The 16,528-nt window shown below is 39.5% G+C and overlaps 1 protein-coding gene and 1 non-coding gene across 5 annotated transcripts in view; both read left to right on the top strand.

Annotated features, from left to right (window-relative positions):
* The window catches only part of kcnq1.1 (potassium voltage-gated channel, KQT-like subfamily, member 1.1), a 787,687-nt gene that overhangs the window by 460,358 nt on the left and 310,801 nt on the right, over window positions 1-16,528 (top strand). For all 4 annotated transcript variants that reach the window (XM_073049209.1, XM_073049208.1, XM_073049206.1 and 1 more), the window contains 2 exons: window positions 9,136-9,211; window positions 11,919-12,013. In XM_073049209.1, the coding sequence (XP_072905310.1) occupies window positions 9,136-9,211; window positions 11,919-12,013 (171 nt within the window). The remainder of the gene's footprint in view (window positions 1-9,135; window positions 9,212-11,918; window positions 12,014-16,528) is intronic.
* Window positions 8,237-8,400, top strand: LOC140729868 (U1 spliceosomal RNA). The gene has a single exon (XR_012099411.1). It is a non-coding gene; the product is annotated as a U1 spliceosomal RNA (small nuclear RNA).

Below are 16,528 nucleotides of genomic sequence, written 5' to 3'. Positions count from 1 at the left end.
CCATAGTATCATAACAGCAGAATGATTCCCAACACAATCCAGTAATGTTAAGTGAAGTCCAGATATCACTCAGATCAGAGACTGTGCAATAACAAAGGCAGTAGTAACAAGGATGGAGATCGTAAAGTGACAGGGGGCAGAGTGATAGTAATTTTTAAGAATGAAGTGTGTTCAGAAGACAATTGGATAAGCATTTGAAAAGGATTAGTGTGCAGAGCAATGAGAGGGATGGGAAAAAGAGAAGAGCAGGTTTAGCAGCTCTACTCTTACACAGAGCCAACATGGACTAGATGGGCCAAACAGCCTCCTCCCATGCTGTACTAACTAGTGGACACCATCTCCTTCGTGTATATCCAGGCTCGAGATTCTGCCCTAGTGCTTCTTCTTCATAAGTAGGTGATTTTGATTACTCCATTTTAAAGCCTATTGTTCCATTACAGTGGCTTTATGGTACAAAATGCCTCTGTCAAGACTCCTTCTGTGTTGTTTCCCTGATCACCTGTTGAAAGCAAAAAGAAACAGGCAGTAACTTTTCACAAATAGCGCAAGATGAGCATTGTATTTGTTAAAGTACTTTCACTAACTCTATACTTCATTACCTCTGCTCATTCATTTTAGTTGCCAATATGCTTGGGAAATTGTGTGCCTAAATGTTATGGTTTTTTATATAGTTAGATGCACACTCATGGCACAAAGCCTAACTAGAATACTAGATGGAACACTGAATCATAGGCGATGTGGCAAAAATAGATCTCTACTCAAACTGACTGTGCCTATATTACAATAATTAATCAGGCAAGATCCATTGAAAATTAACCTTCATAGTTCCGAGAAAGATAAGTCTTTACTGGACCATTCTAAGCTTTAAATGTGTGCCTCTGGAAGTTGTTGTACCAATGAGCCCTCTTGGACTAGTTAATTTATAAAAGGTGAAGGAAATGAAGTCTGAATGTTTTTCTTCCAATTTGGTGTTTAAGTAACCTTTAGGTTCTTACTCTGACTAAACAAAATATTTTAGTGTTTATTTTGTTATATCCGCTGCTGTCAATTTATATTTCGCAGTTGATTTTTAAAAACCAAGTCACAAATTGTTAAAATAATGAATACAAAAGCCTCCCTGGAAAGAACATAAAAAGCAGGAATGTTGTTTCTCTGGATAATCGGGATTGGAGTATTTTTAACCACTGCAGTCAGCTTTATGGGATACGTCACTTTTCTTTAATGTTTTCCTTCACTGATCTTACTGTTGTTATGGCAACGCTGGAGTCAAGTAAATGAGAGGTCAGAGGTTTGAGTGTTTTTGTCTGCCTGGCGGGCCAGTTGGGAGCCGGGCTTTACAGTATCATGTCAGGCCGGGTTCTTTTCAAAGAGTCACTATGGTATATGTCATCTCTTTGTTTGCTTCCCCCTCTCTCACTTCCCTCACCACTCCACCCCCCCCCCCCTCACTTAACAGGGTAACATTTGAACTGGTAAATATGGACACTTATTTAGACATCTCAGCTGGTTTGTGATTTGGGCTAAGTTAATTAACTCTCACAGGTCCCATTTCGTGGTCACACCAGTAGTGGTGGGTGACCAACTTGTTGGAAACGAGAGGTGAAGTGAAATCATTTTGATGCCAAAAGCTGATAATTAACTGAAGGTTTTTTTTGATAAGCTTATCAAAACAATGACATCAATTCTTTTAAGCTTTGTACAGCTCTGTCAGGGGTGGTGTGACTTCCAGATTGAATCAGAGGAAATGATGGCTTATTCACCATTTGATAAGTTTGCTTTCCAAGTGTTTCGTACCACATGTTGGAGCGGGTGCTCTGCAAGCCCTCTTTCTCATTCCACCATCGAACAAGATAGTGATCAGTCTGTAGATTCCCCTACAGGTTGTCTCTTAAGGTGATCCTTGGACAAAGCTGTGCAGGTCACCCCTGTCATTGTCAGACATGGCTCGTCTCATATATAGTTTGCAGTTGTGCTAATTTAAATTTGAAAAAAAGAAGAACTTGCATTTATAGGACACTTTTTGTGGCCTCAGGTTAGCCCTGGATATGTTGTAGGTAATGAACCAATTTCTTCATGTGGAAGGCGTGTCCTCAGAAAGCAACATGTTACTGACGAGATGACTCATTTGTAATGATTTTGGTGAAGGATCATTTGTAATAATTCTGGTGAAGGAATAGGGACTGGCCAGGTTACTAGGGAGAACTGACATGCTTTTCCTTGAAACATGGTCATTATTCTTCTATAAATCTGAGATGTGCCTCTATTTAATGTTCATATCTGCATAGAATCATAGGCACTAGGACTGGTGCTAGGTCACAACAAAGATATATTTAATATTTGCACTTACTCTCAGACTATAGTTGGTTAAGGAGCAAGCTATGCTCCTTGATGATTATAAAAGCACTCCATTCCTCCGACCCACAGCCCACTCAAAGAGAACAATCAAAAACTGAGTGGCTTTCTTTGGAAGATTTCCGGCAAGTGGCAAAGGATTAAGTTTACAATTTACTTTGATCACAGAAGAGGGCACAGTGATGGCGGGCAGGTATTTGTGAAGTCATAAGATTTCTAGGGATGAGGTTGCCTTTGAAGTCAAGCTTCTTTTTATATTCAGCAGTCCAGCAGACTGCATAGTTCCACAGGTGGTTGTGGTCTTCAATTAGTAATTAAGGGACGATTGTGACTAAGCATTATTCTGCACTTTCCAAATTCAAGATGAAACCTGAAGATTGCCCCTATCTTAAACTAGTGGACTCGCTGTATTCTGTAAAATTGATAGAAAGCAAAATTCAAGAAATAACAAAAGCATGAAGAGCACTGGAAAAAGTAGTTGCTGAAAGTTCACACACAAAATGCTGGAGGAACTCAGCAGGCCAGGCAGAATCTATGGAAAAGAGTAAACTGTCAAAGTTTCAGGCTGAGTCCCTCCTTGTGCTTGTTAGAAGTTCATGGGGTTTGATAGGTCCAGCTGAGCAAGAGAAGCATTTCAGCTGTTAGCATAAGTTTACTGTTTACACTTTACCCCAAAATCCAAAATGAAAACCTCCTTTATAGTCTACAAGCCTCCATGTCTGTGCAAGTATCATTTATGACCACTTGTCTGTCATCGTGACTTTTGGCTACTCATGTATGCAAATCTTGATAGAAGTTAACAAATTTATCTAGAATGGAAAATTTAAACATAAATAGTGACTCTACTATAGGCTTTTGATCAGCAGTGATCACTTGTCGAATGAGCTCCCAATGATTCTAATTTGCTTGTGAGTGGTGGTAAGACAGTAGCCTGATCAGATCTTGCCTAACCTGCTGAGTTTTTCCAGCATTTTGTGCATTTTTTATCACTATTATTATATTGTTCAACTCTACACTTTCCTCTGCTGCTGAAAAGCCAACTGTGCCATTTGTTATCTCTAGACTTGACTATTTAAATCCAGTCTTGGCCTGTCTCCATTGTTTAAACCCCTACAAAATTGTGGCCATGCAAAGTTCTGCTGTCCATGTCTTGGCTTGCATCAAGTCCAAATCAATCATCACCACTGTGCTCACAGACCTATACTGGTTCCCATTCATCCAACAGTCTTCCAATTCTCATGCTTTTTCAAAAGTCTCCATAATTTTGGCATAGCTTCAGCCTCTACAACCTTCCAAGCATTCTCCTTTTCTCCAACTTTGGTCTTTTAATAATCTCAAAATTCAATTGTTCCTCTCCTTCACCAACCAAGTCCCCAAGCTCTGGAATCCCCTCTCAAACATGAACTGCCGTTCATCATTTCTGTCCTCTATAGCACCCATTTACAATATATTCTCTGACCAAACTTTTGACTGTATCAACTTTGTCTTCAACTTCCTTGTGGCAGAGTGTAAAATTTTAATAAAATACCTCATGTCGTACCTTAGGTCATTTTTGTATGGTGAAGACTTTTTGTATAGTATAATTCTTCATTGTTGTTGATATTTCAGCATTTGAGTTGTTTTGTGACCCAGGCTTTGTTGAATTCATCCAGTGGGAGCAATGGAATAAGAGCACTGGCCACACTTTCTTCTTTACCCTATTAACACATGACAGTGAACTTCTTCCCTGCCTCTTTAAACTTGACAAGTGACCTTTTAATTTCTTTGGGTGAACAATCCTGAGATATTAAATGCATCATAGTTGTTATAAACATGAGAAAGTCTGCAGATGCTGGAAATCCAAAGCAACACTCACAAAATGCTGCTGGAACTCAGCAGGTGAGGCAGCATCTATGGAAATAAACAAGCAGTTGATGTTTCAGGCCGAGACACTTCAGGACCGAGAAGTAAGCAGGGGAAGATGCCAGACTTAAAATGCGAGGGGAGGGGCACCTTACAGCTAGTCTCCTTAGTCTCCCCACCACCTTTATATTCTGGCATCATACCTCTTCCTTCTAAGTCCTGAAGAAGGGTCTCAGCCTGAAATGTTGACTGTTTATTCATTTCCACGGATGCTGCCTGACCTGCTGAGTTCTTCTAGCATTTTGTCTAGTGCATCATAGTTATTAGTGTGTACCACACTGAGGACAGTGGGAAAAACAACAATGGTTCATCTTCCATGCTAGAATACTTTGGTGGGAAGATTTGTCCCCTTCAATGATGGATCCCCGAGCATTTTAAGTGTGTGTGGCTGGGACTAGTACTTCACTGTTGGGTGTTTCTGTAGTTTGCCTGCAGCCTGCCCTTTGTTGTTGCATGCAAACCAAGTAGTGGCAAGTGCAGCAATACTACCTCACATCATTAAGAATTATGTACTGGGGAAGCTGATATGCAATATGCTCTTGATTTTGGTTTCATTCTCAATAGAAATTGAAGGCTCCAGATTTGTTAATGGAGCAGTTTCATGTTCACTAATTATGTTTTCATGTTAGCTTTTATTGACAATATATTATTAGTTTTCTGTCTTGTGGTCAGTGGGTCTTGCCTCATGGGGTGACATAATACGGATCAAGTTATAGTCTCTTTAAATGATGCCTTAAATTGGAAAGCTGGGGCAGGCCTGCAAGCCACAGGCAATCAGGCAAATTAAATGAATGTCTGAAAAAAAACAAAAATACCTTGAAACCTTGTTAAAATTCAAAAGCAAGGTGGCAGTAGAGTGAATGATAATGAATCTGATCAAAGGCAAGATATTGGCATTGGTCCAGATCTGTCTTTTTTATCTTGCTCTCCATCAGAGCTTTGTTCCCTCTGGTTCACTCTCTGTGATTTTATCTCTCGTGCTTTGTATGTCCTATTTTCTATCTATCTAATGATCTCTTTTACCTTTCACTTTGTATAGTGATCTGCAGACTTACCAGTTCAGCCTTTTCTGTGTTATGCTCCATATATCTTGCAATATTTTTATGCGTCAGTTTTTGCTTTGATTATCTTTCTTTCTTCTTTTCTCATTGAGTGATTCCCCTTCACTATTTATCTGTATTCAGCCGGTTGCTGTTCTGTGCCTATATTTACATCTGTATCTCTTATAATTGGCTCCTTCATTTGCTTACTCTATTTGCCTCCATGCTCAGTAATTTTCATTCCTTCTTTGCCTCTATCTGTGTCAACAATTTTTTTCAATGACTTCCTTTTTTAATCTCATTTGAAAAAATGTCCTCTACTTTTGCTTAAGCAATGCTTAATCAGTGACTGAAAGCTAGAAATTGGGGGGGGGGGGAGAAAATATAAATTAGTCCAAGTTTTATGGAAGACATAACATTGTTGTTTTTGGTGTAATAGCATTTCAAGTTACTCAAGGCTTGGCTTTGAATGTTTATGACCAAAGTTTGGATATTTCTGTAATTAATCCAACTTGTCTCAGCAGCAGTGAGAACTCAGTGGGACTATCAAATTTCTGATGCTTGCAATTGCTTGCGAACTGCAAAATAAACCCCAGTACATTTGCTGTTTCAGTCTGTATTTGCTATTCTACAGAAAATACTCATTTTACTTGGAAAAATATGTTTTTTTTCTGGAAACTTTATTGTCCTTTGACTTGTATCTGTAGAAATTGTATTGGAAAAAAAAGGAGCTGTAAATCTAGAAAGTAAAATAATCAGATTTGCCAAAGATCATCTTCCCTAAAATGTTTCCACATCCTATATGTTTCTAAATTGCATTAAATTATCACTAGTTAAGGCAGGGGATATTCTAATTGAATGAATTTTGACTGTGGAATCCTTTATTCCAACACCTTCAATAAAATATAATGATATATATCATCTACTTATAAATATTAGATTAGATTAGATTAGCTCTATTTGTCACATATACATCAAAATACTGTTGCGTGAATGAAATCACCGGAGAAAAGTCCTGGCAAATATGATGCAGCTTCTTTATTCAACAAAACAAGACGCAGCAGGCATCATGTTGAGGCCCTTTCAGTTGAAAGATCTGGCTGGCCAAACGTGGTGCTTAATATTTTATGTGCTAAATATCAAAGGACAATTCCATATTTACAATGCATCCATGATGCTCTCTTTGAAACTACACACAAAATTCACACCTCCTGATTCGCACCCACACCACAGACATCTAAATGAATTTTAATCAGCATTTTTAGTTTGTGATTCAAGGCCTTTAGAAACCTATTGTTCAAAGATACATTTTAAATTTAATCTACAATCTACAGTATAATTCAGATTTGAAGATTGGCGGCTGAAGTCATTTGCTAGATATGCTAAACCCAAAAATCACACTAACAGACACATCCTGCTAAATTTGTCATTTGCATCGACCAACACAGTCCGAGGCTGTGCTGGTGGCAGTCTGCTGTGTCGCTCTGCTTGGTTCCAGCACCAACATAACATGCCCACAATTTACTAACCCTAACCTTAGTACCATTCCCACGTCTTTGAAAGGTGGGGGGTGGAACCAGAGTACCTGGAGGGAACCCACATGGATATGTGGAGAATGGATAAGCTTTCTTTGAACAGCAGTAGGAAATGAACCCTGATATTAGTCACAAAGCAAATCACTATAATCTTTTTAAACGCTCTTCTTAAATCTTTTTAAAGTGGCCACTTTATTAGGAACACATGTTTATGCAAATATCTAATCAGCCAATCATGTGGCTGCAACTCAATGCATAAAAACAGAAGAAATGTGATCCAAGTGACTTTGATTATGGAATCATTGTTAATGCCGGACAGGGTTGTTTGAGTATCTCGGAAACTGCTGATCTCCTGGGATTTTCATGCACAACAGTCTCTAGAGTTTACAGAGAATCGGACAAAAAACAAAACAAAACATTCACTACACAGCAGTTCAGGGGATGGAAATGCCTTGTTAATAAACGAGGACAGAGGAGAATGGTTCAAGGTGACAGGAAGGTGACAGTAACTCAAATAACCACATTTTACAACAGTGGTGTGCAGAAAAACATCTCTGAACACACAGCACGTCAAAACTTGAAGTGAGTGGGCTACATCAGTGGAAGACCACAAACATACACTCAGTGGCCACTTTATTAGGTACAGAAGGTGCCTAATAAAGTGGCCACTGAGCTTATATCTAAGCTAAATAAAACCAGTTTGTTTTGCACAGCGTGCCCGTGCATGAGCAGATAGTTCATTGTTAAAGTCTTTGTAATGGCAACAGAGTCTATTGTGTAAATTGAGTAACTTTACTTAAGCTTACTTAACTCTGGACTGAAAAGATTTAGAATTGATATTTACAGTTAGATGTTTTCCCGGTGTTTTATTGCATGACCTCTCACTTTCAGTTGCCCTGGCCTGTCAAACGGCTGATTTTTCATTTTCCTTAGGATTTTAATAACAAATCAATAGAGATATTGAAAGAAGTGGTAAGACAATTGGGAGTTGAAATTCACCTGTGATCACCAGTGCTAACTATTGAAGTCCAAAGGAAATGAATTTCACCATTGGGGCATTGTACATTTAGGCCTTCTAAGTTCAAAGTTGACAGTTTATATTATTTTTAAAGTACATATATGTAACAATATACAACCCTGAGACTCAATTTCCTGTGGGTATACTCAGCCAATCTATAGAATAGTAACTATAAGAGGGTCAATGAAAGATTAACCAGAGTGCAAAAGACAACAAACTGTGCAAATGCAAATATAAATAAATATCAATAAATAACAAGAACATGAGATAACATGATAAAGAGTCCTTAAAGTAAGATAATTGGTTGTGGGAATATCTCAATGGGCAAGTAAGTGTAGTTATCCCTTTTCCTTCAAGAGGCTGATGGTTGTGAGTCCATTGTGTCCAAGGTACTTTCCTGGTAGGGAGCCATCGGCAGTCAGGAGGGCCTAGGTTCCAGGATGAGGCTATCCCATTGCAATTTGGGTATGCTGACAACTGCGATATGCCCAAATGCAGGATGCTCGAATGCAGAATTTGTTGTAGTGGGGGACTGCGCTTGCGCTCTCCCCTGAAAAAAAGGTTAAATTTCAACTTGATTGGCCCAACAATTTTGTCCAGTGTACCAATATGTAATAGCCGATAATTCTTAAAGATGAGTTGCTAATTGACCCTCCCAGTGAATAACTGAGGCAATCGAATCCAGAAGGACCTAGCTCTGATCAACACACAAAATAAACACAAAATGCTGGAGGAACTCAGCAAGTCAGGCAATAGCCATGGAATGGAATAAATAGTTGCTGTTTCAGGCTGAGACCTTCTGATCAGCAGGTCAGAACCAGGATCACTGTGGAAGTCCTATGAAAAACTTTAGTGATCTTTAATTCCTTTTTGATGATGATATCTGTGGACATACCTGTGTGCAGACGCTGAGTAAAGAGACTCTGATTAACCAGTAAAATTTTGCAGTGACTACCTAATGCACATTGTCTCAACTACAATCTGAAGAACTGTAACTCAGATTAAACAAAGAAATTAGTGCTAATGAAATGATATTCCAGTAGTGGATCAAACACACTAGGAAAGCAGGAGAATAGGAAGAAATAGGATGGGAAAATCATTTAACCTGCATTTTAAATGTATTTAGTTATTTAATATGCAAAATTGAAAATGCTTTTTTCTGTTGCAACAATAAAACACGAACTATGGCTTTAAAAAGAGGATGTTTAATCCTCAAAAAATAAAACTTCATGAAGAAGTCTTTCTCTCAAAGGTCTTCACTCCTAACACACTCCTGCTTTATTTACAGGCTGAGGGATTCCCACAGGATCACCATCAAGGTGATTCGCAGGATGCAGTATTTTGTAGCAAAGAAGAAATTTCAGGTGAGTGCTTAATGATAGAAGGGAACGTCAAAAAGTATTTCCCATTGTTTCATTTGGACTCTGTAGGAAAGTCTAGCAGAGGTAACAAACTTCTGTAAGGCTGCAAGTTACACCCTTTATTCTCTGGGCTCCTTAATGGAGGAGACTGTCTCAACAGGGAATGGAAGAACAGGCACTGCTGAAACTTGACCTGGATGAATATAATTTATTTCTCTCTCTGCCAATGACCTTGACTCTTCAACCTCAGCACCTATGTATATCACTTTCCACTAACACATTCCTGTTTCTTTTCACCGGCTCCGCAGTCGCTTCCATCCCTTGTGTGAAGTTACTTGATTACAAGATAAGAAATCAGTCTGTTGCAATTCTTTGACCCATTTTTAAACCAATGCCTTTCCTAGATGATGCCGTGCAAAGCAGTGACCATTTCTGCATGTTCTGCTATCCTTCACTTTTACCATTTATTTTACTTTGTATAATTAATAGTGTATTATGCCTGTTGTATATTTATTGTAAGTCGCAAAGTCACACAGCCAGAGACATAGGCCCTTCAGTTCACTGAGTCCACATTGACCAGAAGGGGCCCATTCACTCTAATCCTACATTAATCCTATTTTGTTCTCACACATTCCCAAAATCAAACCCTTGGTATTTCCACCCTCTCCACACTTTGGGCCACTTACAGCAACCAACAGTCTCCTGACCCACACGTCTTTGGGATGTGAGAGGAGGCTGGGGAAACCCACGGGACACATGTTCAAACTTCAGACAGACGCACCACAGGTCGAGACTGCACCAGGGTCGCTGGAGCTCCCAGGTAGCACCCTTCATTTCATCCTTACCACTATTCTGCAGAACAAGCCCTGTCTCCTTTCCCTCAATTGTAGGTGGAAGTAGGAGCAGGAGTTGGAGGAAATTAAACAACTTGTTCTCAAGATGCTGCTGATCTTACCCACTTCAGCTGATTTTCTCACGCCTCCAGCACTCAGCCTCACCATGCAGTTATAATAAAGGTATTTATTGTGTCACCACTCTGTGATATTCCAAAGAAAGCATACTCCACTCTTTCAGCTAGTGGTGGTGACGTTTTGCCGGAAAAGTCTTGTACTTCGTGTTCCCTGAGAGTACCACACCGACTTCTTGCATTTCAGAAGTCATACTTGTATCATGACACTTTGCTAACCCTTTTAAAACGAAAATGAAACAAGTCAGATCAGACAAAGTAGGAAACGACAGTTTCTAATGTTAAAACAAAGGAAGCCACCATGGGCACAATCCAGTTTTATTGGGCAAGGATCATTGTGTGTTCACACTGGATGGCTTGAGGATTCCTGCCAGGAAATTGGTGCTTGGCAAAGATTTGCACCATCTTAAGACATAGAAGAGAAAGGACTGCAGAACCTCGATGACTGGATTTGTTCATGATCTGTAGTCCTCACCTTCCGTGAGAAAACAATCAGAAGCTCTGTATAGGTCAGTCTTACTCTCCCTTTGCTGGGTTGGGGCCAATTCTGCTGTCCACGGGTTCATTGGAAAGAAATGGAAAAACAGCAGATGTGAGGAAAATGCGTTCATGCTTGAATCTATGCTTGCATGTAGAAATGAGACCAATTTAGATAGGAGCAATGAAATTCAGATTGGAGCAGTGCTGTAACCCAATATTGCCCAATTTGCCCCAGGATATTATTTACTATTATATCACAGAGCCCAAGGAGTCTAGATTCAATGATGAAGACACAGGATGGTTAACAATCATGTTGATTAATATTATCAGAGGAGACACCAAGGTATTCCTTGTTGTGCTTGTTGTCCCATTTCTTAATTTAACAAGGGCTATTGCAGAGAGCTTGGAAACATTTGTAGCATCATTTCTAGCTCTCACAACCCATAGATCTCTCAGGTTCAAAGACTATGGCCCAAAATATTTACTTAGAGGCTGCCTCTGATCCAAAGATTCAAATATATTAATACCAACTAGGAAGTATACACATTTCTAACAGTGGGAAATTCTGGGAGCCATTCAGTGTGAAACAATTTCTGAAACATTTGGTCTCATGGGCTGAGGGTTTTTCATTGCTGATAATAGGCTTGAATTGAACCTTGTGTATGGATGCCTCATGTTTGAGTTTTTGGAATTGATCATTCTGCACAGGCAGCTCCCACAGGTTTACAACAGCTTTGGTTTATTAATGTTACTGGAGCCACAAAAATCTTTATTTTCCTTGCCTGTGATGCATAAAATTCCTCAGGACTCTATTAAACAGTCACAATTGGTTGATAATGGCTTATACAATAATAACAGCAAATAAATCCACAAAACCCTAGGGAAACTAAGCTGTTACAGTCTGAGATTTAAAAGTCCATGCTTGCATCAAGCCACGATATTCTATTGGGGGTGGGATTGGCCTTGGGTGATTATCCAAAGCAGAGAATAACACATTTCACAGTTCACCTGATTGACTTTCCATTAAAGTCAATGAATGATTGATACATAGCAGGGCTGGCTCTTTGCTTTAATCCATGTTATAGCCAAGACCGGTTCCACCTCATGTCAGTAATGAGAATAATCTTGGATACAATTGCATTTAAGATAGTAATAATCATTGTCGTCCTGAAGCCTGTCAGCATTTACTTCTGCCTTCAACACACTGGACTTTCCAAACTTGCTTTGTCTCATGGTTCTGCAAATTCTTGTTTTGTTTTACAGCAAGCCAGAAAGCCTTATGATGTCAGAGATGTAATCGAGCAGTATTCTCAGGGTCATCTCAACCTGATGGTGCGAATCAAGGAACTGCAGAGAAGGTATTTAACAGTTTACCCTGAGAATTGCTTGTAGAAAGTAAACAGGTTCCATAATCTGCAGCATACAGACTAGTGAATGTAAACTTCCAGGGCATTCTATGTTCCTGAGCAAAGTCACCCATCTGCTCAAGTTTTCCAGCCTGACCCTACTGGACCCTATGTACTTACGTCTCAAAATGACTACTCAAGTCAAGTCAAGTCGCTTTTTATTGTCATTTTGACCATAAACTGCTGGTACAGTACACAGTAAAAACGAAACAACGTTCCTCCAGGACCATGGTGCTACATGAAACAACACAAAACTACACTAGACTAAGTGAGACAACTCAAGGCTACTCTAGACTACGAAAAACAACACAAAAACCACACTAGACTGCAGACCTACACAGGACTACATAGAGTGCACAAAACAGTGCAGGGCAGTACAATAATTAATTGATAAATAAATAATTAATAAACAAGGTAATAGGCACAGTAGAGGTCAAATTACAATATCATAATAAATTATGTAGATGTCAGTCTAGACTCTTGAGTATTGAGGAGTCTGATGGCTTGGGGGAAGAAACTGTTGCACAGTCTGGTTGTGAGAGCCCGAATGCTTCGATACCTTTTGCCAGATGGCAGGAGGGAGAAGAGTTTGTGAGAGGGGTGCGTGGGGTCCTTCACAATGTTGTTAGCTTTGCGGGTGCAGCATCTGATGTAAATGTCTGTAATGGCAGGAAGAGAGACTCCAATGATCTTCTCAGCTGACCTCACTATCCGCTGCAGGGTCTTGCGATCCAAGACGGTGCAATTCCCAAAACAGGCAGTGATGCAGCTGCTCAGGATACTCTCGACACATCCTCTGTAGAATGTGGTGAGAGATGGACTTTCCTCAGCCTTCGCAGAAAGTAGAGATGCTGCTGGGCTTTCTTTGCTATGGAGCTGGTGTTGAGGGACCAGGTGAGATTCTCTGCCAGGTGAACACCAAAAAATTTGGTGCTCTTAACGATCTCTACCGAGGAGCCGTCAGTGTTCAACGGAGAGTGGTCGCTCTGTGCTCTCCTGAAGTCAACAACCATCTCTTTTGTTTTGTTCACATTCAGATACAGTTTGTTGGCTCTGCACCAGTCCATTAGCCGCTGCACCTCCTCTCTGTATGCTGACTCATTGTTCTTGCTGATGAGACCCACCACGGTCGTGTAATCAGTGAACTGGTGTCATCAGCATTGGTGTACTGTTTCATGTAGCACCATGGTCCTGAAAAACGTTGTCTCATTTTTACTGTGTACTGTACCAGCAGTTATGGTCGAAATGACAGTAAAAAGTGACTTGACTTGTCTTGACTTGACTTGAACTTGATGATGTGTTTCGAGCTGTGTATTGCTGCACAGTCGTGGGTCAGCAGAGTGAACAGCAGTGGACTGAGCATGCAGCCCTGGAGGATCAGATCAGTAGCAAACCTCCAGTGTAACATGAGATCTTTGCTATAGTTGCTATGTTGGGGAGGATTGGAAAGTAGGAGCTAAGAGTAGAACAGTCTCGTGGATGTTGGGGAATTCAGGAAACACTGAGCAGTGTGGACTGCACCAGTGAAGAGGGAAGGTATTGTTTTCAGTACTTTTCTTCGCTGCAATCATTGGTACTGAATACTGCAGCTTTCTTGGGATCAGTGACTTTTCCATCTCTCTACCCAAGAAATAGCCTGGGAATGAATAATTAATCAGTTATGGATTTATAGAAAACTGCAATACAAAAGGAATCCAAAGTTCAAAGTTTAAAGTAAATTTATTATCAAAATACATAAATATCACTTTAAGATTCATTTTCTTTCAGGCATTCAGATTAGAACAGAAAAATCAAATAAAATCAATTCAGCCCACTGTGACCTTGATAGATAAAAATAACTTTTTTTTTACCACTAATGCTGCTTCCCAGCTTTAAGTGTAGCCTTGTAGGTTTGAACTTAAATTAGTGCTCTCTAAATGATGGCTCTCTGCCGGAGCCAATATGGCTTCCTTAATCACTCTATTAAAATCTTTGGCCCACTGAGCGCATGCTGACCAGCAAATGATCAACGACACTAATTCTGTATCAGAATCAGGTTTATTATCACTGGCACATGCAGTGAAATTCGTTACTTTACAGCAGCAGTCCAGTTAAATGCATTAAGAATTACTGTTACAATAAAAAATATATATAAATTACAGTGTTAAAAGAGAGCAAAATAGTGAGGTAGAGAATCAGAATAGTTTAATATCATTGGCATATGTAATGAAATTTGTCGTTTTGCAGCGATAGCATAGTGCAATGCATAATAATTTAAAAAACTAGAAATTACAGTAAGAAAATATTGAAAACCAGGGATATAGATCAACTTACTGAGAATTTTTATTCGTGATTCACATGCTCCTTTCTTCACAGACACAAAACACAAGGAAAATTGTAAATCATGACAAACTAAAAATTCTAAAACTGAAATGTCAGCTGTTCAAAAGTATTCATCCCCTTTGCTCAGTATTTAGTTGAATCACCTGTTGAACACAAGAAAATCTGCAGATGCTGGAATTCGAAAGTAACACACACAAGATGCTGGAGGAACTCAGCAGGCCAAATAGCATCTCTGGAAAAGAGTAAACAGTCAACTCTTTGGGCTCGCCACTTCCTGCAGCTATTACAGCCAGTAGTCTTTTTGGATAAGTCTCAATTAGCTTTGCACAATGTGATGCAGCAAGATTTGCCCATTCCTCCTTGCAAGATTGCTCAAGCTGTGCAGGGTTAGTTGGGGAATGATGGTGGACACCAATCTTGAGGTCTTGCCCGAGATATTTGATTGGTTTAAGGCCAAGACTGTGACTGGTCCACTGAAGGACATCAATTTTCTTCATTTGAACCCACTTCATGGCTGTCTGGCAGTGTGCTTTGGGTCATTGTCTTGCTGAAAGACAAACTTCCTCCCCCAGTTTAAGCTTCCTGGCAGAGGCTAACAGGTTTTTATTCCGGGTTTCTCTGTATGTTGCAGCGTTCATGTTCTCATCAATCCTGATCAGATTTTCAGTCCCTGCTGTTGAAAAGCATCCCATAGCGTGATGCTACCTCCACCATACTTTACAAAAGTGATGATATTATCTGGTGATGTGCAGCATTAGACTTATGCCACACATACCACTTAATATTGAAGCCAAAAAGTTTCACCTTAATTTCATCTGACCTCTTCCACAGTTTTGCAGTATCTTCTAAGTTATTGTATTGCAATGTCTTTAAGGGCAAGGATATGCTTATTTTTTAAAGTCAGATCTTCTTCCTTGCTATTTCTCCATAAATATCCTTTTTGTGCAAGACCTTAGAGGTCGAGCTATGAACTTCAACTCCAGTAGTAGCTGCTGACTTTTGCAGCTCACTGAGAGTGACTGTTGGCGTCACAGCAGCCTCTCTCACAAGTGCCATTCTTCTCTGGAGACTAAGTTTAGAGTTGCTTCTGAACTAGGCAGTGTGGCTGTGGTTTCATAATTTTTCCACTTTTTCACGATGAGTTGCACTGAACTCTGAGGCATGTTCATTGCCTTTGAGAGGGTCTTGTACTCTTACCCAGATTCGTGTCCCTCTGTTTTCATTTCCCTGACTTGTCCTGAATGCACTTCTGTCCTCATTTTGATTTGGTTTGCTGAAAATCAACCATTATGTTGGACATTAAAGAGAGAGGGGATAGTCCTTTGTTTCATGGCTGTCTGTGGGAAGAAGTATCTCAGGGATGTTACTACATGCACACTGTTGTGACTTTGAACAATGTCACCGGAGAGACACTGAAGTTAATGGATGTAGAAGTGTTTATTCCACAAAAAACAAGCAGCAGGCATCACATTCGAGACAGTCTTGGAAAAAAAGGCTTGCCTGACCCAATATTACATGACATTTTTATATGCTAAAGATCAAAGGTAATGGCAGGGCAATTCTATAGTTACAATATATCCACAATGCTTCCTTTGAATCACGTATAATTTTCAAACACCTCCTTCTGCACACCCACACTCCAGACACCCAAAATGAATGTTAAACAGCATTGTCTCTCTCTAGCTACGTTCATGTAAATGCAGATATCAAATGAATGCTGTTTCCTGGTTTGCATTCAACCCCAGTCTGTATTTCCAGGATACAATCTACACTTAAATCTGAAAACTGGTTGCTGTTGAAATTAATATTTGCTATATACCTTAACTCCAGAATACGCCCAAACACACACTTCGATAATAAATATACTTTCCACAATTCAACTCTTGTACTTTCAACTTTGAACTTTGAACTCTATTTAGAGTATTCCTGTGAATTCATTGAAAACAGGTTTCTTACATCAACAAACTGGGTGAGTGGGTAATGTAATATATTGGCACTAAGTAATTATGTAGTAATTACGAAGGGGATGAATACTTCTTCAGCCTCAATTTTAGTTTTTAATTTTTAGCAATTTGTTGACAGGTTTTAGAATTTTTCTTCTGATTTTACATGATGCACAATATTTTGTAGATTAGCTGAAAAATC

Source organism: Hemitrygon akajei, chromosome 6, assembly GCF_048418815.1.
Source record: "Hemitrygon akajei chromosome 6, sHemAka1.3, whole genome shotgun sequence".
NCBI classification, from domain to species: Eukaryota; Metazoa; Chordata; class Chondrichthyes; order Myliobatiformes; family Dasyatidae; genus Hemitrygon; species Hemitrygon akajei.
This window is presented reverse-complemented; position numbering and strand designations above follow the sequence as displayed.